We start from the raw sequence: 20,702 nt of genomic DNA, 5'->3' as shown, positions 1-20,702 counted from the left end.
GAGGGAGAGAGATAATAGACCGAGAGTGGGAGAATAGTGGAGGGTTGAGAGGAGGAGGAGGAGAGGAAGAAGAAGAGGAAGGATGTGAGGATGAGGAGTAGAAGGAGTAGGAGGAGGAGAGTAGTTAGGGTAGGGTAATAGGGTAGAATATGGGTAAGTGACTTATGGTAGGATGGAAGGATGGGATCGGATTGGTCTGGGTTTTGGACTCTGGAACTGGAACTGGAACTGGACAGGGAAGGTTTCGGTCTGCGTGTGGGCATGTCTGTGTGTGTGTGCGTGCAGCGTGCGTGCGTGCGTGCGTGCGTGCGTGCGTGCACTGTTGCTTGCGCGTGTGAGAGCGAAAAAAGAGGCGGACGCTTGCGGGGTTTTTTTCGCTAGGCCAGGCCAGTTGGTACTACTACTACTACTACTACTACTACTACTACTACTACTACCACCCACCTACTACTACTACCTACTAGTAGGACTAAGTACTAAGTAGTAGATGCTAGGGAATAGGTAACTAATGGTGGTTACTAGGTAATGGTAATGGTAATGGTAATGGTAATGGGTGGTAGTGGGTGGTAGTGGGTGGCCACATTCCCGGGTCTCTTTCATCTTTCATCCTCCACTACTCTTCTGTGTACCCATTCACACACATCAAGTAGATACTCCGTAGTTACCTAGGTATACAATAATAATACTTGCAAACCACACAGATACATTAAGCTACACAGACCAAACTTGATCAACTTAATTAGCTCTTCCCCTCTCGACCAAACTAATTGAAAAAGCAAAGGGACATGGACATGGCATGGTTTATTACCTTGGGTACTGGTATATATCCAACTGACTGGCTGAATGACTGACCGACTACTGTATACTCCTCATGACTGAGGGAGGACGTCAGACCGATAACTGGCCGGAACCAACCAATTCATCACACTACTCAACTAAACTCGCAGGTTTCAAACAGCAATTGACATGGGAAGAATACCTACTGTGTAGGCAAAGCATTAATGGTTCTTCAATCTCTGGGCTCAGTATGAGTACCTAGGTACCTATGGTCACAACGATCCCGAGCCGTGGCGTCCCAAAGACCGCAATATAGGCCGTGCCATGTCCGTGGTTTTTTTTTTCTTCTCTTCCGCTCTCCTCTCTCTTTTCTTTTATCTATGACCGTGCCTACCTAGGTTGGTTACAGGTAGTTATGGTTACGGGAGATGATTAATGACGCCAATTAGAAGGTTACGCCTGTTGAAGAGAGAGAAAGGGGGATACCGGACAGTCCCGCTGCCCGCACCACTTGATCGGTCGCGAGCGTTTTGCCCATGCGTGCCATGGTCCCGCCAATTTGACACACAAGTATGGACGGAGTATTCTCCTCGCAGAACCACTTCCACGACTAACCGAGGGAAAGAGGCAACGAGGCGAGATTGCCAGTACATACTGTGTAGAAGGGGGAGCATGCATGGCGGGCGATGGGGAGGGCCTGATGACATGCAAGGTGCACCTAGATACCGATAGACTCACCTTTCGTTCGGATGATCGGCGGTAGCTGCAGAAGCAGAAGCAAGCAGTGGTGCACATCAAAACACCTAATTACCCATCTACTCGTACCTACGAGTAATTGCCTATGTACCTACTGTGTATGCCGCTGGTGTCGTCAATGACTCTCGAATCATCGCCATCAGACAGGGAACGCAGCGCATGGCCTGGCACGGCATGGCATGGGGAACAAGGTAGGGCAGCATCCAACGGTTTATGGCGGTGGTAAGTTGTAACTACACAGTATGGATGTATGTACTCTGTACAGCTGTAGGCGCACTGGTGCAGTCATACCTGTCACTAGGTGTAACCGCGTAGCCTGTAGGGCCTTGGGCAAGGCAGGGCAGGGCAGGGTATCGCAGGGTAGGGGTTCTACGGAGCCCATCTGGAAGCTACCGGTAGTCTTCTACCCTTGCCCTGCCCTGTCCTGTCTAGTGATTCACCCAGCATGGCAAAGCATGGCATCGCTAGGGAAGAGAAAAAGAAGAAGAAATAGGAGAGGCCCAGGCCTGGTGATCCACTCCACTTCCTGCATACCTACAGCACACACGAGTGACCACACAGAACGCTAAAAGCCCGCTGCCAATTGTACTGGTATAGGCTCCGTACAGTATCTCTCCACTTACAAACACAGTCACAGTTCGGTGTATGTAGGAAAGATGCATGGTGGATGGATGGGTGGACGGGGCGTGGTTCGTGAAGGGTTGCGTCGCATCTTTCCCTGCTCAAGTCTCTAGTTACTTGTAGGTAAAGAGTTATACTCTGGAGTCTGCTGAATGGTCTACCCTGTGTTGCCCCATACCATTTGCCCCCCATTGCCTCCCGTTGCCCCGTTCGGGCGACCTAGTATGTTGCCATTGAACCGGCCGACCCATTCGAATCGCTCGGAACCTGTTCAGCCATCGTGCGCCTAGCACATACGGATCGTGTAATTTCGGAACGTCGCTGCTTGTTGCTGCATGAATGGCATCTAACAACCTCACCATTACTGCTAAGAGTTACTGGCACGTAAGTTGGAGACTACGTGCGGGGATACGGGATACTGAGCCTCTCAGCACTCCACCAAACTGCTGCTCCCCCAGTAATCTTAACAACGAATTCGCGGACAGCACGTACAGTAGCTCCAACACGATAGGCACGCACCAACGGGCTTCTATCTGTGGTTATCAGCATTATGGATCTTGGTTATGACTCTTGACGGCAATTGACGAGGCTCGCTGCACGCTTGGTTAGGTGCTCCTCAACACCATGGCTTCTCCTCTTTTCTGCTGACCGAGGAGGTTAGAACCCCCCTCCTCGAACCCTGTATCCATGCATTAACTACATGCACCAACACTTACACCGTACTCCGCCTGGTATATACAACCCTCCGTATCATTTCATCATTCATGTATGTTTGTACGAGTATGTATACATACTACATAGTACCCTACGTAACACGGTCACGAGGTAACCCTAGAATGGATATACAGGACGGAGTACAATACAGTTCGGTACAGCAAGGTGCCCCAGCTTCACCAAGATGTCCTTTCTTTTGGCTCAGCTCCTAAGAATAGTGGGATCTTCCCCCTCGATCCGCCCTCTCTACCAAGGCCCCAACTCAACCATTTGAAGGTACGAGCAACTAGGTAGACACCAGGACGCAACGCCCTGATTAGGCACTTTTGGATGTTGAGAGAGCCAAGTTCCATGGAACCTGCGGCCACCATACCGAACAAAGCAACTACAATAAATAGATCCATCCAACATCAATCCCTGGTAGCCATCATTGGGCAGAAGAAAAACTACTAAGTAGGACGCGACATCATTGTCCTCGATAAGCTGCCTGCTCCCTTTCTGATGGATCTCGATGCTTTGATCGTCCACCGGGGTACCCATACCTCTCCACATTAAGGGTGCGAGAACGATGAATCCATCCTCATCAGCTCGGAAGCTCTTTCTTGGACATAAGCCAGTGTAGCCCAACATCCCCAACATCCCCAATGAGCCTCATTACCCGTCCCTTTAGGTCCTGCTATTCGATAAGCACAGTTGAAAAGAGTGAAGGTTGCCATCGTGGTTGACTCTAGGAGGACCCTGAATTATGACTACCACCCGGGAACAGCCCAAGTTGGTTGCATCGTGCTAAACCTCAAAATCATGCCACACTGCCTTTGAATTACTATTTGTTAACTTATGCGTCCTCCATGTTTATTCGTCGAGATCTTGTTTTGGTAAACAATGAATGTGCTGCACCCCACAATCAACAATAATGCTCCGCAATTTGGCATCCCAACGGAGGAAGCAGGCGGAATGTTAGAACCAGAGAAACGAACAGCGGCATTCCAAATGGAGACGATCACCGAGCGCGATGCATGTAATGTACCAGACAGTCATTGTATAATTTCCAAATGGTTCCGGGGAAAGGTCCAAAACCAAAGATGAGGTGTTTCGTGTTCATAGTCATTATCCCTAAACAATCACAATAATATCTGCCTACCGAACCTAGGCAGAGCAAGCACCTGGTTATCTGATGGCTTCACAATTTAACAAAGCGATCTACCGAGGCGTTAATCGCTTGGCTTCTGCCCTTCCCCACGCCAAGTGGAAAACCCAAGCAATGGGTGTAGGAGAATTACGCGAATTGAATGCCTGCATGCATGCCCGGTGACCTACACAGTACAAGACTACAAGTAGTACGTGCCTACAGAGTGACTAGTTATTGGTGATCAGATCTGAGTGGTCTGCATCTCTATCTACACAGTATGAACTCTTACTTTCACTCCGTACTCTTGAGTCATATGAACAAGGACAAAGTACTCCGTACAAGTATGGATTAACTACTCGTTCCTAGCCAACAACCAGGTAATGAATGGACTGATTCTGTAGATTTGTTTTCATTCACTTGACGACAAGCCGTGCTCCATTTCTTGCTGTACCACCGTCGTTCGAATCACTCATTACTTCCGCATCAAGTTCAACTACACACACAAACTCAATGATTGATATTCATGCTCTATCCAGTGCGTTGACATGTTGGCGACTCTAAACTCCATTTACGCCCTGCTTACCAATTTGTTGCTGCACATGGTCCTAGTGATACTTTTTTGACTCCTGTGCATCGCACCCCCTGGGCCGTCATCGCTGCCTCGGCGTGCCGAATACGCCGAATTTCAATGCCGTCATGGAACTAAACATTTCGTATTCTTCCAGCGACACAGCGCAAAATGTTCTGACTTCCGAACATGTTCACATGCTGGCCTCACGACCGCCATCCACGTCCCCTGAAGCATGAGTTCATCTCTTCCTTCATCGTCACTTGAAAATCCGCCACAGTCAATGGACGACGTGCGTCCGACCCCGGCACATCCTGATGACCGACAACCGCAAACGAACGCGCCGAACATCCTCCAGGACATGAACATCCATCCGCAGCCGCCAGCATCGAATACCACAAGCCAATCTACATTTGATAAAGCTCCCGTCGATTCAGCAGAACCCCTGACAGTCAATGAAAAAATAAGGGAAGATGCGAGCCATGGCGCAAACTCACACTTGCCTACCGATGCGCCAGGTCCTGACGACGAAAAGCCGAAGCGGAGTAAGCTCAAGATTACACTCATAATGTTGAGTTTGGGCATCTCTGTGTTACTGGTTGCTTTGGTATGCGGAAACCTCAAAAGGCATGGTTTCGCACAGGCTGACAGATAATTTCTCTCTAGGATATCACGATTGTAACTACAGCTCTTCCAACAATTGCTGAACACTTCAACTCCGCTTCTGGCTATACCTGGGTCGGCAGCGCATACTTGATCTCCAACTCAGCCGCTACCCCAATATGGGGAAAAGTATCAGATATTTTTGGGAGGAAGCCAATTCTCCTCGTCACCAATGCCATCTTCTTCATTGGTTCGCTGTTGGCAGCTGTTTCCGTGAACATGAATATGCTTATAGCATCCAGGGTCATACAAGGTATTGGAGGGGGAGGGTTGATTGTCCTGGTGAACATTTGCATTTCTGATCTCTTCGCAATGCGAGAGAGGGGGGCATACTTTGGTATCATCGGCGGTGTTTGGGCATTGGCATCATCTCTGGGGCCCGTCGTTGGCGGCGCCTTCACTCAAAAGGTCTCATGGAGGTACTGTATATATATTGAAGCGGACTGCAAATCTTGTCTATGCTGACATCAATTCAGGTGGTGTTTCTACATCAATCTACCCTTGGACGGAGTGGCTTTTGCCATTGTTCTGTTCTGCTTGGATCTTCATACACCGAAAACTCCATTGGGCAAAGGCTTGAAGGCGGTCGATTGGCTTGGATCGTTCACCATGGTTTCTGGAACGATTATGCTGCTTCTTGGACTTGAGTTTGGGGGCGTTTCGTTCCCATGGAGCTCTGCGACGGTCATCTGTTTGATCGTATTTGGCGCCATCACCATCGGCTTGTTCTTCATCATCGAATATCGCTTTGCGCCGTCTCCATTGATGCCTCTCCACGTCTTCTCGCAACGTTCCAACCTGGCCGCGCTCGGGACTTGTTTCTTCCACGCATACGTATTCATCTCTGCATCCTATTTCTTGCCACTCTATTTCCAGGCCGTGCTTGGAGCGACTCCCATACTTTCCGGCGTATACCTACTGCCTACGGCCATATCTCTTTCCTTTTTGTCGGCATTTACTGGCATCTTCATACGAAAGACTGGACAATATCTGCCCTGCATTTGGTTCGGTTTTATATTCATGACCATTGGGTTCGGTCTGTTTATCGACCTGGGACCGCGCTCCTCCTGGGCCAAAATCATCATCTATCAAATCATAGGCGGAATTGGTGTTGGACCTAACTTCCAATCACCACTCATTGCGCTACAAAGTCTTGTTCCGGTAAGTTACAAAGTTTCCTATTTTGTGGGTTTTCCATGGTTCCCAGCCCAGCCTGCCTCTGACCCACCCAACCCTCTTACCCGTTGCTTAGCGGCAAATCCTGGGCTTTAGATCTCGACACCCTAAAGCCAGTTCATCTCAACCCTTGCCTGGCACCCTGGCTAACGAAGTTTTTTTTCTTCCTTCTAGAAAAGGGACGTCGCCACAGCTACGTCCACTTTTGGATTCGTGCGCAATCTTGGCTCTGCCATCAGCATTGTCGTCGGATCAGTGATTTTCCAGAATCGCATCGAGACGTACCAGCCGCTTCTACGGTCCACGCTTCCGCCGCAGGTAGCCGATGCGTTCGGTGCTGGCTCGGCCGGCGCCAGCGTGGGTCTCATCAAAAGCCTCCCAGACAACGAGAAGGCGGTAGCGCGATATGCATTTTCGAAATCCCTGAGCACCATGTGGATCATGTATGTCTGTTTCTCGGCCGCGGGCTTGGCCGTGAGTCTCTTGATCACCAAGAATGTGCTACAGAAGCAACATGAGGAGACAAAGACTGGGTTGGAGGAAGAAAAAGCAAGACGTTTGGAACGTGAGCAGGCAAAGGCCGAGAAGAGAAGAAAGAAATCCAACCAGGCCAATCTGCCAACCGACGTCGAAGCCGCCAGTGATCCTGCTCTGGCGGAGAAGAAAGATCCTGTGGTTTGAGGATGTGAAAAGTTCACTTCCCCAGATGTTCGAACAGTAGTGGGGACGAATAATTATTATTTCTCTTTTCCTTGTGTTGCATCGCGGTGACAAGTTTAGGTTTATGTAGAGCATCGTCATCATCATTCACATCACATTATACCCCGAAGGAATGATGTCTTCCTCCCGGCTCTGGAGGTGCTATACAAACGAACGATTGGCAGCATGGTTTCTTGTATCAGGTATTCTAGGTAAAAAGTCCATATCATTATAATTATCGTCACATTCTACTACATACATATCTATCTCTGAAGCTGATTGAAACCATCTTCATACTTTCTCTTCGCCCTAATATCGTTGATCTCACAATAGGTATTCATTCTGTAAGCACCACTACAATGTAACACACTGCTCGAGAATCCTCGTTCGATATTCCATTGGGTTGGTATCTACAACTGCAACCTCATTATCGCACGCACCCACTCGGAATCCAAATTCATCCCACGCCCTCAATAACCCAGCACAACGGCACAGCGAAAACCCCAGCACACTCACGGACGCAAGGGAGTACGGAGTACTTCTCACAATATTGCCAATGCATCGCTATCACTCGCGGCAGGAAGAAGCGGGATATAGCACGATCAGGAATAGGATCGCGAAGATGCTACGAGGTAGAACCAGCCTCCTTCCACACTGACAATCCCTCCGCTCCTCCTTCGCGCGTATCTCCGTGCCGCCCCTGCAGGACCGCCACGTCCAATATCAAACAAGCCCGAATCACTTTCGAACAAAGGCCTAGGTTCTAGGCAAACAACAACAACAATGGATCTGGATATGAATTGCATGCACTATTTGACCTTGCCAATGCTCTACACCACTGTCCACTGTGGAGACGCACTGTATATGTGCGCGCAGGGATCGTACATTATCTCGACCGCATCTGTGTAAATTGGATGCTGCCGTCTACGAGCACCGGTCGCGCCGCATTGCTCGGACTCGCCACATGGAATGTAGTGGGCCTTATAATCTTCGCTGGAATGAAACGCTTTTTGAGCACAGGTAGTTACACGTTGACGCACATCTCTCAAACTATATTGCATCGGAAATGGTGCATCAGACATGAATTGACTGAAGATTACCTGGAGTAGACTGTGATCAAACAGTATGGATGGTCAACGAGAACATTTGGTGCTCAGGTGGGCCAGCGGGGAGACAAAGTGGCTACACTGACCGTTCTGATCGTGCGGGGATCTGCAGCCTCTGGGTAACGTGCAAGTCTAAAGTATGAAGGTTTGCTCGTGCGTCATGAGTCTGCAGCTTGTGGCTGATAGCATGCAGTATCTTTGTTCTGGATGCTCCCTCAAACGGTGAGGGTTGAACGTGAGAGGTGGGGAAAGTAAGCCGTGCGAATCGATAAGTTACGTGTGGACATTGTAATGGTGCTGCTTATCTTGCTTGGGGGGAGAGGGGGGGGGGGCAGTTGTTGGGATATGTATGTTCATGGGACGTACTTTAGCGAACAACGTGTTGAGCTTTAGCAGAGAGTTCATTTATGACATGCATTTAGCGTTATGGGGCGCATATGGCTAGCGTGATGGTGTCGAGCAACGGTCCTGAGATGGTGTTATACGGTTTGTATACGTCCATGTGAAGGCATTTACTTATCATCAATATTAGTGGAGCTGCGTGACCGGAACTGGGCATCTGCTGCTTTGGTTAGGTCAATCATGGGCGAGAAGGTGACTTCACGTTGCCCAAGGCAGTCTTCCCTTGAAAGAGGGCGAGAAACATGAATTCAGCTATCGAATCGGAGGGATATACTGGATCAATGCTGGGACTAATCTTCGCAAATGGCGACGCATGTGTCCTGGGAAATGGTCCGAATGAAGCTTCAAATCAACCACCACCTCGTGCAGGCTGGAAACGACATTGACAGTTTCAAACAAATGTCAATGCCACTGGTCGAGCTTATATGACGGCAGGTCGAATCACTCCCTCGGCAGTCCAACGACCTTCGAATTTCTCTTCCAAAACTCTAAGCTTGGAGAAAAAAACATCGTCGTCTACGTAGGCCCCCTTTAGCCACCGCTCTCCCTTTGCCGCATCAAATGCCCGTCGAGCATGGAGAACCCTCCTGTTATCGAATATGACGCACTCTCCTTCTTCTAATCGGTACTCATACAGATTTTCCTCTGCATTCAGTAGCTTCTCGAACTCGTGCGCAGCGGCGAGATAGTTCCTCAGTCCCGCTTGGTTCTCACCGCCAATGCGCGCCTCGAATGGACCCTGGAATGGCGGACTCCAATTCACACGCTTGATGGCCAGATTGGTGGGTTCGCTGTATTTAGGATATGGATGAAGTTCGATGGTCGGTCGGGTGTAGTGGTAATGGAAGTTGGTGTGGTGATAATGATATGTCACTGGGAAAGTACACAAGGTACGGAAGTGGAACGGGGAGCGTTGGTGCAGGAGCTGAGCAGCATGGTAGGCGTCACTGAAGAAGGACTCGCCTCTCGGTGCTCGTGCTCGAAGAGAATGAAGCAGTTGAAGATGTGGGGGGTTAGAGGTATACAAGAGGTCCATATGGAGGCCCAGGAACTGGTGAGTGTACGCAATGTTCTCTGCTTTAGGCTTGGATTTTACGTCCCATGTACGTCCGTAAAAAGTGTCCTTGAGGTTCCCTATCCGCTCGGCGATGTTAACGACGGACTGCTCTGACTCAGGAACATTCTTGAGGAAGAGTAGCCCGTAGTCATTCAAATGGCTCAAGGAATCGTAGAGCACCTTATCTTCCGCCATGTATTCATTGTAGTCCACCCATTTATTTTTCTTCGTAATCTTCTCCCTGTCCCACATGACTCTATCATCACTCCTAACGCAGCCTCTCAGTTGCAGCTCTGTATCAAGCGCTCTGCGCAACCATTCCATTGAGTGCCTGGTTCGATGCCCGGGCTGGAAATGTGGAACATCCTTGGACCATTCCAATTCGACCAGGAGCCCCTTCTCGGGATCTTCTATGGTGCGGTACGAAGCTTCAATGTCCTGTGGAATGTCGGAAGTCTGGAACAATTTTTGCTTGCTGTCAGGATCCATGCATTGCGGGCAAGTGCAACTATCGCGCAGGAAGACCTTGTCAAAGACTCTGGAGTTGCCGTCTATGTTTATGGTAACATGGTTGGATGATGCGCCCTCCAATTGCCCCATATTCGTGTTGTCATGAATTGAAATGTCCGCCTCTGTTGGTTCCGCATGTGCATGCTGTGCAGGTTGCGCAGCGGCGCCAGATCTCCGCCAGAACTGACGGTATGGCACTCTCGTATGACATGAGGTCGGGCCAGCACTGCACTGCGGGTAAGCAGGGCGTGTAATCTGTCGGAGCAGCAGTCGCGGAGGAAGTCTGACCACTCTGGCTGCAATTTTGATAGACATGACGGTCCGAAGCTTCGGGCGAATACGAGAACCCGCGAGCCTATGTCCGCAAGTACCTAGGTATGTGCCTCTTGCTGTAGATCGGCTTCTGGGTTTGCTTTGCCAGCACGTTGAATGAACAGAATTGCGCTTGGTCACCGGTCTATATGATGTGCGCACTCTGTGTGTGGGGGGGGGAAAGGGGGAGAGAGAGGACCGAGATATCAAATCCCTTCGTTGTGGGCGCCGAACAATATAGTTATTAGGTGTGGTGGTGTAGTCGTGTATTACCGTTCCTTTCCCTTAACTACCAAAAGCCGCCATCCTGTGAACCGAGGTGCTTTGTACTGTAAACACCAACTTTTTCCGCTCTACCGGGGGTCTTTTCTCGAAACCATTCCCTTCAGCCCCCTCCTCCCCCTCCTCCCCCACACAGCTGGACTACATCGTACCATTGAGCGGGTACCTGGCCTGATACCCGCAGTGCGCGAAAACTCCCGTGTAAGGAGCCGCTAGGCGCATGTCTGGAGGGGTCTCACAGCTCAAGGATGAGGTATGCGATATGCGTCATCAAAGCCAGCACCACTTTGTGAAGGTCACCGCAGTCACAGGTGCAGGTAGCTAATGGCATTTCATCATCTAGGGCTCTCAAAGACAGGTGGCCGTCGCTGGTGCCGTCGCAGGTCTTGTCTCGCGGTATGCGCCTTTTCGTTCCATTCCCCTCATCATTGAGCACGCGATCTAATGTTCCACTTTCGCAGTTTCGTGATAGCTCCCCTCGACGTCATCAAGATCCGCCTGCAGCTCCAGGTCCACTCCCTCTCAGACCCATTAAGTGTTCGCAACATCAATGGTCCTGTATACAAAGGTACCCTCGGCACACTCAAGCATATCCTGCGCGAAGAGGGGTTAACGGGCTTATGGAAGGGGAACATTCCTGCCGAAGCAATGTATCTTGCGTACGGAAGCATCCAGTTCTCTGCATACACATACGTTTCTCATGTCCTTGATGCTATTCCTGCCCCGTATACTCCTCCAGCCTCTGCAAACTCTTTCCTCGCTGGCGCTGCAGCGGGTGCGGTTGCGACGACTGCCACCTATCCTTTAGATTTACTCCGTACACGATTCGCCGCCCAGGGACCCGATCGGGTGTACGCCTCTATATTGGCGTCAGTCCGACACATAGCAGCGCATGAAGGGCCAAAGGGATTTTTTCGTGGCTTGGGCGCTGGCGTCAGCCAGATCGTGCCCTACATGGGCTTGTTCTTCACCAGCTATGAAGGATTGAAGCCTATAGCAGCGAGCTCTGCTCTGCCATTGCCATTTGGAACTTCCGATGCAGCAGCAGGAATCGTCGCAAGTGTACTAGCAAAAACCGCCGTGTACCCGCTCGACACGATCCGTAAGCGACTGCAGGTTCAAGGTCCGATGCGATTGAAATATGTGCATAGGAATATACCCGTTTACGCTGGCGTAATGAAGACCCTGGCGCATATATGGATGCACGAGGGTAGGAGAGGTCTATACCGTGGTCTGACTGTGAGTTTGCTCAAGGCTGCCCCTGCCAGCGCAGTGACCATGTGGACGTACGAGCGAACCATGGACGCCCTGTTAGCTCTTGAAGAGAAGTTGGAGGAGTGAGACAGGCGTTCGCTTTGATAACTATTCATGTATTCCCTAGGATCAGTAAACGGCCATTACATTGCCTGCTATTCCTGTACAACAGCCTTCATCTATAGAACTAGAGAGGGGGGGTTTCTTTGATCGGTATATATTGCATCTGTGAAGCTGCGAGGCATATGGTTTCCGAGAAGTTTGACGTAAATAGGCAAATAGGTGAACATGCCCTTAAAATTTTGACTAGAAATGATCAATGATTTCAAATTATTCCTCCTGAGGTAGTGTTCATCTATCATCAAGTTCTTAGGTACATATTCATCGGGTCATGTCATGCAAGGGCATGGAATACGGACTGTATGGTGGAAGAGGGAAGTGAACGGGTATTCATATGGATATCATTATGAATATAATTGTGACCATACCAAGATATGAATATGATTATGGATATAGTTATGGATGGGCTGGAGCGTATGGCGTGGAGTATAGTACGTGCTAGGTACGGTACGCTTGTACCTTTATCGATAACGAGAAAAGCTTGGGCGGTGGGTGATGGAGCTCTCAACCCATTGTGGCATGATTTTTGGCTGTTACCAGAAACCCGACTTCAAAAAAAAATTTCGAGCTCCCAACTTCTCGACTTTCTTCCACCCCGTTCCCTTTCGACACTGCTTATTTCGACATGGTGAAGCGTAAGAACGACGCTCCTACCAATGGTAGCTCAAAGAAACGTGCCATTTCCGACGACGAGGCGCATGAGAATTTCCGCACTGGTCTGTTTGCCAGTGAGGTGCTCAAGAGCTACACTGATTATTATGCCGAATCGCAACCGTACGTGCAGCGCAGCCACCTCAAGTGCAACCGGCTGACTGCATCTGACATTCCGTGCAATTCACAGATACAAGCATGCCGTCATCCAAGACCTAGTGAACGATAGCCTCCTCCGCAATGTGCGTAACGAAATTCGCGAGAACATATCTTTCACGCCAAAAGAGACGGACATCTACAAGATCCACCAATCTGGTGACTTGGCCAACCTCGATGGACTCGACGATTCTGCTCTCAGCCGATTGCCTTCCCTTTTGAAACTCCGCGATTCGTTATACTCTTCAGCGTTCCGTAAATATTTGTCCTCTATAACCGGCTCCGGCCCGTTGAGCGGCGTCAAGACGGACATGGCAGTGGTATGCTCAAACCGTGTATTTTGAGGAGGCCAAACTGACAAACATAGAACGTATATACACCGGGCTGCCATCTTCTGTGCCACGATGATGTTATTGGAAGTCGTCGTGTAAGCTGGATCCTTTATTTACTTGACCCGGATCGCCCATGGAAGCCTGAATGGGGTGGTGCACTTCGTTTGTATCCCACAGAGGAGCTGAAAACTGCGAGCGGGGACGAAGTCAAAGTCCCACAGCCAGACTTTACAGTCTCAATCCCACCAGCGTGGAACCAACTTTCCTTCTTCACAGTACAGCCTGGTGAGAGTTTTCATGATGTTGAAGAGGTTTACAAGAGAGGCCTAGAAGAAATGGAGGAGGACGATGGTGGCCGAGTTCGCATGGCCATCAGCGGGTGGTTCCACATTCCTCAAGAGGGAGAGGAAGGTTATGAGGAAGGATTTGAAGAGAAGCTCGCAGAGCGCAGCTCATTAGCGCAACTTCAGGGTGGAAAGGCCGACGTGTTTGATGAGCCACAAGCCCATTGGGTTGACAATCCGAATTGGGACGCTATCAGAAACTCGGAGAATGACGAGCTCACTGCGGATGAAATTGATTTTCTCATCAAGTATATGAATCCAAACTATCTAACACCAGATACCGTGGAGGAGCTATCAGGAATGTTCTCGGATGAATCCTCGCTTCGACTGGCTGAATTCCTTTCGCCGAAATTCGCCACTCGACTTCGTGAATACATCGAGTCGAAGGATCATGAGCCAAAGCCGAGCTTACCTACCAACCCATTTTACAAGGAATCTAAGGTTGGTGTTGCAAGGCCACCGCACAAGCAGCGATACCTCTATCGTAAGGCCGTTCCGTTGCCCGAGACCATGTATCCAGACACCGAAAAGATGACCCCCTACGACGATTTGGTGGACATCCTATTCCCGCATCCGGCATTTACTAAATGGATAGCCCTTGTCACTGGGATAACTCTCACGAAGAGCAACATCTACGCACGACGCTTTAGGCGCGGTATGGATTATACACTTGCCACTGCCTACGAAGAGGAGGACCCGCAGTTGGAAGTTTGCCTTGGAATCACACCTAGCAAAGGCTGGGGAGATGAGGAGGAGAATGCTGACGAAGAGGAAGATGAGTCGGGGCAGAATGGATCTTCCAGTAAAGGCAATGGCAAAGCGCCTGTTGAAGCACCTAAGCCTGAGGAGGAGGTTGGAGGTTACGAGATGTACATGGCCGGCGAAGATGATGATGATCAAACGGACACTGGAGCTACAGAGCCTTCGACTAGCACTGGTGCTGGTCAAAGACGTAAGGCAAAAGCTGATCCGGCGATTTACAAAAGTGCTGTGGATGAGGAAGATGATGGGGTTCTCTTCTCCCAACCTGCCGCCTGGAACAATGTGAGCATTATCTTGAGAGATAAGGGCGTTCTGCGGTTCACCAAATATGTCAGCAAGTCCGCTAACGGCGATCGTTGGGATGTGTGCGGAGAGTACGGCGTCGAGTTTGGCGACGATGAAGAAGAAGCGTCAGAGTGAAGAATTTTGGCAAAAGCTGCATGAGTTCCAGTACTGTAAGATGATCGAGCTCCACTTGATCATCTATCTTGTTTCTCAAAGTTGACGACATATATTGAATTTTGTGATCCACGATGAAACAACTTATTGTGCATGTCAAATTGCCTCAAGCATGCTATCACCTTGCGCTGTTCTCAAGTTCTTTAAAAACTGCAAAAATTGCACAAACCTCCTACTTCCTCCACCCATATATTCCAACGCGTTACGAGCACTGCTAGCATCTCAGCATCAAGCCGGACTGAAGTGCCTTCCATAGTTAGCGCTTATGGCGTTAAAACTGTTAGGCAGAACACTGCACCCTCGAATACGCCCCCGCCCCGGCTGTTAATAGAGTTGAGGGGCCCCACAATCCGCATATGAGCCCCATCACCATGTGTCTGCATCTAAGCAACAGTTCTGAACGTCTCTTTCTCCATCATTTTGTTGGAAAGGAAATCTCCGATTGGTTATTCCACACGTTTATGTTTCTTCACAATTCGTTTCCATCCCTATCATGTCTTCTTCAGCTCTTCTTCACCACCCCACACTCTCAGTGAAATTACTTGGTAAACAATTCCGTGACTCGACAACGACCCAATATCGTAACCTCAAGTACGCTACTGTACCTGGACGCTGGCAAGATTCCGTACCACTGAGAAATCTAAAGTCGCACGCTGATCTCAAAACCGGCGTATACAACGCCACAGCGTTCGGGCCATCCTGTCCTCACAAACGCGGAGCACAAGCTTGGGATGTCTCTCTCATTGGAGATGTCAATCTGGAGACAGAGCCAGGTCAGGGAGTAGACGAAAATATGGACGAATTCGAATGTCTACACGTCAACGTCACGGTACCCAAAGGCCTTAATGGAAAGGATCCCATACCGGTTTTCGCATGGGTGCACGGCGGAGGATTAAGTATGGGGAGTAATTCGTGGCCACAGTACGACCTGCGCCGATTCGTCGAGAGAAGTGTGGAAATAGGCAAACCTATCATCGGCGTAAGTATAAATTACCGTACCAATGTTTTTGGGTTCCTGGCAAGTAAGGATATTACCTCCACGGGGAACTATGGGTACAAGGATCAGGTACTCGCGTTTCTTTGGATCCGCGAGCACATAGCGGGATTTTGTGGAGATCCAAATAATGTAACTGCTGCAGGGGAGTCGGCTGGTGGAATCAGTCTAAGTACGTTGCTATGCGCCGAATTGGATCCGGACAAATCCTTATTTGATAGAGTCGTGATCATGTCGGGAGAAGTGTCATTGAGAAAACCGAGGGGTTGGAGATGGCATGAAGAAATGTACAAGGATCAATCGAAGTATCTGAATCGGGACAAATCGAAGACTCTGGGCCATTCCAGACTGTTGATGGAGCTAGGTGCAGAAGAATTGGCCCAAAGGTTACCTCTGGCGCAGCATTTTTGCGGACTTGTAGATGGAGTCTGGCTAAACACCGACGGGAACATAGGTGTCTTGGGAGATGGAAGCAATGAAGTGCATAAACGTCATTGGTGCAAAGACTTCGTGGTTGGAGATACAGCAGATGATGTGAGTTCGGCTTTGCGAGCACTCCGTCAACAAATACTAACATCTCCAGGGAACCGTTCTAAAAGGCCGGATCCTCGACAATCCAGCAGCTTTAACACGTCTTCAGGCACTCTGTGCACAGCATCTCTCCAAATCAGAAATGGCAGCATTATTTTCTGCTTACAATATCCCAACACAATCATCATCATCGTGGTCGCCACCGAAGGACTCACGGGAGCTGCCCCAGGCTCTCCGAAATTTAGCTTCGGAGCTTCGTTTCTATCTCCCTGCTTTAACGGTACACAGTGGCTGGAAGGCACATCATCCTCATGGTCGAGTTGGGCGATATCACTTCCACCTACAGAATCCAATTAATGGCACATTTCATGGCTTATCTAGCCATGAACTCGACGTGGCGTTCCTCCTACAAAACTTCAATCATTATTTTGACGCTCATTGCCAAAACGCGGCGAAGCAGATGGCTGATCATTTCATTGGGTTTACGAATGGAGAAAAGTGGAGCGCTGATGGGGGAGTTGTCGTGTTTAGTGATTTTTCGAAGGCAAAGAAAGTCCAAGTGTTTGAAGAAGATGATTATGATGATATCTTCAGATCTGGAAGAGGAAGGGTTTTGCGTGCCATTGGAGCAGTAAAGCTGTGGCAAATTGCGGAGGGTTGGCAAGAGGTGCGAGCGGACATTGAAGACGAGCATTCAAGGAAAGTTTCTCGATTGTAGTTGTCTCTGTAATTAGACAGAAAATGATAATGTACAGATTTGGCTTCTGAGACAACGCGCACACGCAGTAGTCCATGTCCACCAGGTCGTTATAGCTAGACTTGATTCCGAAAGTAATTTGGAATCTGCTCGGTCATGCTAGAGTCAGGGCCAGTGTATCAACTTCACCCACTGAAAATTTAGTCTCTTTCACCATCCTTCTCATCCCAATCTAGGCCGGCAAGCTTTGATAGAATAGTGTCGATACTCCAATTGGCAATGCTCGTCATTTTCGCCACAAGCGTCGTCATCAATGCCATGGGGACGAGACCGATGACCTGAATGAACACAGGATGCTCACCTGAGATACCCGCATCATTCGTACCCACAACATAGCTATCTGGATTGTCAAAGATGGTAGCAGCCGGGTTGTCCATGTCGACCTGGTCGGCATTGAGCTTTGTCCCACACTCTCGAATGTAGTTCGTGAGTTGAACCTCGGAGGCGTCGCTTTCAACTTTGAGGATGCAAGAACTACCAGAACTACCAGGAATAGATGAGTCGTCCGCAGAAGCCCTCTTTGGGGGTGTGATGAGTTCCACTGGATTGGTGGTGGGAGAAGCCAAAGCCCCAGCAGTGGTAGACTTCGGTTGCTCAACGTTGCCCTTTGACATCTTGGAGAACGTCGAGCTAGGCGATCCTAACATGATAATATCGCCGGCAGCCTGAGTATCTAGAACGGTATCCAACGGTGCAAGGTCATATTGACGATACCGCTCCAAGTCTTGTAGGTCCTTGTTCTCTTCACAGTTGTTGGTCTCCATCGCACGCCTGGCAAGTTTCTCCAGATCATCTTCTGCAGCCTTTGCTGCTTGTACCACCTGTGCTATTTCTGCAGGAAGGCAGGCATTACGTCGAAGTTTCCCAGGAAAGTTGTGTTTCCTAGAAGCTGAACGATTGCCCTTAATGTTCTTAAAGTGCTTTAGAGCATCGGCGAAGGGTGTATCGATGGGTTGAATCTCGATCAAGGCGATGTTTTGTTTGAGCGGCGTGCCATCTTCAGACCCTGGACTGTATGGAATCGATGCATGCTCTGTATCGGCCGAGACACTGGACCGGTGCGAATGGGACTGCATTGGGAATTGGTTTTTCTGTGCAGAACTCGTAGCATCGTGACTGTCGGGCAGGGAAAGGATTGTAGGCAGAAAGGTTTCCGATAAATGAACGAGATTATCGCCAATGTCTCCGTGTTCTTGCTCATACTCTGATCGATCAGCTTCATTTCCAGCCTCAAGCATCGCCTGTTGTTTTGCATCGGCCTGATGCTCTTCTGATTCTTCACGGCTGAAAGCCTCTTGCTTCGAGGTTTTTGAACAATCCCGAAGGTTCGGAAGACCCATATCATCTAAGGTACCTTCAGCGCTCTCCTGGTTAGAAAACCTGCAAGGTTCCCGGAATAGTGAGGCACCGGATTGAGTGACAGTGTGATGAGCAATGGAGTTGGCCGCATACTCATCAGGGTTCGCAGAAGGTGAGTCTAGCTGTTGCGGCATACTTGTGGTCGGCTTGTGACGTAATGCAAGTTGCGTTGTGGTCCCTTCTTGGTCGGTTAAAAGTAATGAAGTTGCTGGATTCAGAAGATTGGTTTTTCCTTGCGTGGGAAGACTGCGAGGGTGTCATGGATGAGTGCTTATGAAGGCAGAGGCGATGATAACACTAAGTGAATGCGCAGGTTAAGTGAGTGTAAATAGTCGGGGTTGCACGGTTATTGTGTCATTAAAAATGAATAACAATCAAGTGCGTTGCTAGTGAAATTGTCATAGCAAGTGATAAAACAGTAAATATGGGATGGCTTCACCTAGTTTATATTTCCACCCCGTTTTCTGCAACTTTCATACCACGGAGAATGTACCCATCCCTCTTCGCAAATGCTACTTCGCGCTCGATAGTCAATGCAGTCTTCTCACTTCTGACCTTCCATCTGCACTTGAACGGCTTTGGAACTGTATTACCACCAGGCTCAAATGCGTTATCACTTGTGTCGACCTTCACCTGTTTACCGTCGCCATCTAAAGGCGGCAGGATGTCGAAGGCCCATAGTAGCTTCGCTATGACGATGAACATGCTGTTTTCTGCCAGGTGAAGTCCAGAGCAGATCCTTCTGCCCGCGCCGAAATTCCAATGATCACGATCAGAAGCCGGGCCTGCAGCATAGAAACCCGCCTTTTCGGGATATGATAGGTACCGCGATGGATTGAATTCTTCCGGGTTGATAAATAGACTTGGGTCATAATGTATAGCGTATTGTTGGATTGCCACCATGCTTTTGGCCGGGATGTGTATGTTCTTGTACGTGATCGGTGCCGTTGTGAAATGGGGTGTTCCAATATTCGTAACAGGCCGTACTCTCATGGTTTCTTTCACGATTGCCCTGACGTATGGTAGTTCTGATTCATCCTCAAATGTTGGGCTCCTCTCTGTTCCTACCACTCGATCAATCTCTTCGAAAGCTTTCGCTCGTACTCCGGGGTTTGCACAGAGATACAGAATCGCGGTATTCAAAGCAGCTGATGTTGTCTCACTTCCAGCCTCAATCAGGCTGCCTGCGAGAAATGCAGCCTGAAGCTCACTGATACCCTGGTTTTCATATCTACTCTCTATCACTTGCTTAACGAAACATTCAGGAGCTTGACCGGTGTCCATTTGCGTCCGCAATAAATTCCAAAGTCGCATCCATAAGTTGGCTTGCCGATCGAAAAGTGGCTTCAGGGAACTTCGCCACCATTGCAAGCGTGGCGGGAGTCGCCCCAGCGGAGGAATACTGTCGGCTATGTATTTTCCTGGTGTTGCTGTGTTAGAGAAATCATTCATAATCCCATATATCTCATGAACCTCGTCGCATTCCTTTGTCTCGTTAATTCCATCAGAGTTCCTAGTTAAGTTTGTCGGCAGGTAATACGCACCCATTGAGGAATTCTCCTCCCATATGTACTAGTCATGATGACACTGACTGTGTATCGTCTTACAGCCTTATATGCACTGTCATCTCCCACTTTGCTGCACAAAGTGCCCTTTAGTATCTCTTCGAGGAGCATCTTGCCCTCCCATTCCTGACTAGGCTTGAAAGTCGAACTCACCACCGGAGTAAGCAACTTGTGACTGACCCCTCTCAATCTGCAATCGATCTACTCGTCAGTTTCTTGCAAAACAAATCTACATGGTCAAGTACATAGCCATGCTTACTTTCTCCACTCCGATCCGTACTCCATGAACAGGAACCTCATTCCCCCGCTCAAAGCCTCACTCGCCACGGGCATGGGTGCCCTTGAACTGGTGCTCGCACTTTGGCGATCCATGACCTCCTTCACTGCCTCTGGCGAACACAACATGTACCAGTCATGCCACCCCAATCTGACCTTGTATAAATCACCGAAGTCGCGCGCCCATTTTTGAATTTGGCGATGCGGGTGCAGGCCCAGGAGATGTGCGTGCCCAATTACGGGCAGAGCACCCGAGGGCCCTGGAGCATCGATGTAGCCTGGAGGCGGCCTGTTGACGAATTTTCCGCGGATGATGAATAGCGCGAGCGCAGCAATGGCAACGAGAGGCAAGACGTAGAGGACCATTGTC

The 20,702-nt window shown here is 49.4% G+C and overlaps 7 protein-coding genes across 7 annotated transcripts; 4 read left to right on the top strand and 3 right to left on the bottom strand.

Moving 5' to 3' along the window:
* Nucleotides 1-4,926: 4,926 nt before the first annotated feature.
* BU24DRAFT_356986 (multidrug resistance protein fnx1) lies at nucleotides 4,927-7,085 on the top strand (the record flags this gene model as incomplete). Its single annotated transcript, XM_033523924.1, has 4 exons — nucleotides 4,927-5,172; nucleotides 5,232-5,647; nucleotides 5,705-6,389; nucleotides 6,579-7,085. The coding sequence occupies 4 exons, from the start codon at nucleotides 4,927-4,929 to the stop codon at nucleotides 7,083-7,085; spliced, it is 1,854 nt and encodes a 617-aa protein (XP_033378166.1).
* Nucleotides 7,086-8,991: 1,906 nt separating this feature from the next.
* Nucleotides 8,992-10,659, bottom strand: BU24DRAFT_427847 (Clavaminate synthase-like protein). The gene is made up of 2 exons (XM_033529325.1): nucleotides 9,249-10,659; nucleotides 8,992-9,131 (listed from the first exon to the last, which is right to left on the bottom strand). Exons 1-2 carry the CDS (start codon nucleotides 10,491-10,493, stop codon nucleotides 9,033-9,035), a joined length of 1,344 nt encoding a protein of 447 aa, XP_033378165.1. The 5' UTR covers nucleotides 10,494-10,659; the 3' UTR covers nucleotides 8,992-9,032.
* Nucleotides 10,660-10,886: 227 nt separating this feature from the next.
* On the top strand, nucleotides 10,887-12,336 carry BU24DRAFT_427845 (mitochondrial deoxynucleotide carrier). Its single transcript, XM_033529324.1, has 3 exons — nucleotides 10,887-11,025; nucleotides 11,116-11,168; nucleotides 11,234-12,336. Exons 1-3 carry the CDS (start codon nucleotides 10,993-10,995, stop codon nucleotides 12,111-12,113), a joined length of 966 nt encoding a protein of 321 aa, XP_033378164.1. The 5' UTR covers nucleotides 10,887-10,992; the 3' UTR covers nucleotides 12,114-12,336.
* Nucleotides 12,337-12,687: 351 nt separating this feature from the next.
* On the top strand, nucleotides 12,688-14,970 carry BU24DRAFT_427843 (uncharacterized protein). The gene is made up of 3 exons (XM_033529323.1): nucleotides 12,688-12,920; nucleotides 12,988-13,273; nucleotides 13,321-14,970. Exons 1-3 carry the CDS (start codon nucleotides 12,772-12,774, stop codon nucleotides 14,809-14,811), a joined length of 1,926 nt encoding a protein of 641 aa, XP_033378163.1. The 5' UTR covers nucleotides 12,688-12,771; the 3' UTR covers nucleotides 14,812-14,970.
* Nucleotides 14,971-15,030: 60 nt separating this feature from the next.
* Nucleotides 15,031-17,093, top strand: BU24DRAFT_400297 (para-nitrobenzyl esterase; the record flags this gene model as incomplete). The annotated part of the gene is made up of 2 exons (XM_033525448.1): nucleotides 15,031-16,378; nucleotides 16,428-17,093. Exons 1-2 carry the CDS (start codon nucleotides 15,344-15,346, stop codon nucleotides 17,091-17,093), a joined length of 1,701 nt encoding a protein of 566 aa, XP_033378162.1. The 5' UTR covers nucleotides 15,031-15,343.
* Nucleotides 17,094-17,272: 179 nt separating this feature from the next.
* On the bottom strand, nucleotides 17,273-18,625 carry BU24DRAFT_467335 (uncharacterized protein; the record flags this gene model as incomplete). Its single annotated transcript, XM_033532436.1, has 1 exon — nucleotides 17,273-18,625. One exon carries the CDS (start codon nucleotides 18,623-18,625, stop codon nucleotides 17,273-17,275), a length of 1,353 nt encoding a protein of 450 aa, XP_033378161.1.
* A 310-nt stretch (nucleotides 18,626-18,935) lies between these two features.
* On the bottom strand, nucleotides 18,936-20,698 carry BU24DRAFT_357201 (cytochrome P450 76C3; the record flags this gene model as incomplete). Its single annotated transcript, XM_033523936.1, has 3 exons — nucleotides 18,936-19,976; nucleotides 20,036-20,246; nucleotides 20,316-20,698. 3 exons carry the CDS (start codon nucleotides 20,696-20,698, stop codon nucleotides 18,936-18,938), a joined length of 1,635 nt encoding a protein of 544 aa, XP_033378160.1.
* Nucleotides 20,699-20,702: the final 4 nt, after the last annotated feature.

Source organism: Aaosphaeria arxii (genome assembly GCF_010015735.1).
Source record: "Aaosphaeria arxii CBS 175.79 unplaced genomic scaffold BU24scaffold_12, whole genome shotgun sequence".
Lineage (NCBI taxonomy): Eukaryota > Fungi > Ascomycota > Dothideomycetes > Pleosporales > Aaosphaeria > Aaosphaeria arxii.
Note: the sequence above shows the minus strand (reverse complement) of the source record. Positions and strands in the feature narration are given on the sequence as shown.

What these genes read in the sequence shown, in the direction of transcription:
- BU24DRAFT_427847 (XM_033529325.1), bottom strand. Translation starts at nt 10,493, where the DNA reads ATGTCTATCAAAATTGCAGCCAGAGTGGTCAGACTTCCTCCGCGACTG. An exon ending in TACTGAATGCAGAGGAAAAT is followed by an intron (nt 9,132 to 9,248) that starts CTGTATGAGTAC and finishes AAGGGGGCCTAC; the next exon opens with GTAGACGACGATGTTTTTTT.
- BU24DRAFT_427845 (XM_033529324.1), top strand. Translation starts at nt 10,993, where the DNA reads ATGTCTGGAGGGGTCTCACAGCTCAAGGATGAG. An exon ending in TCTCACAGCTCAAGGATGAG is followed by an intron (nt 11,026 to 11,115) that starts GTATGCGATATG and finishes TTCATCATCTAG; the next exon opens with GGCTCTCAAAGACAGGTGGC. An exon ending in GTCGCAGGTCTTGTCTCGCG is followed by an intron (nt 11,169 to 11,233) that starts GTATGCGCCTTT and finishes CCACTTTCGCAG; the next exon opens with TTTCGTGATAGCTCCCCTCG.
- BU24DRAFT_427843 (XM_033529323.1), top strand. Translation starts at nt 12,772, where the DNA reads ATGGTGAAGCGTAAGAACGACGCTCCTACCAATGGTAGCTCAAAGAAA. An exon ending in TATTATGCCGAATCGCAACC is followed by an intron (nt 12,921 to 12,987) that starts GTACGTGCAGCG and finishes TGCAATTCACAG; the next exon opens with ATACAAGCATGCCGTCATCC. An exon ending in TCAAGACGGACATGGCAGTG is followed by an intron (nt 13,274 to 13,320) that starts GTATGCTCAAAC and finishes TGACAAACATAG; the next exon opens with AACGTATATACACCGGGCTG.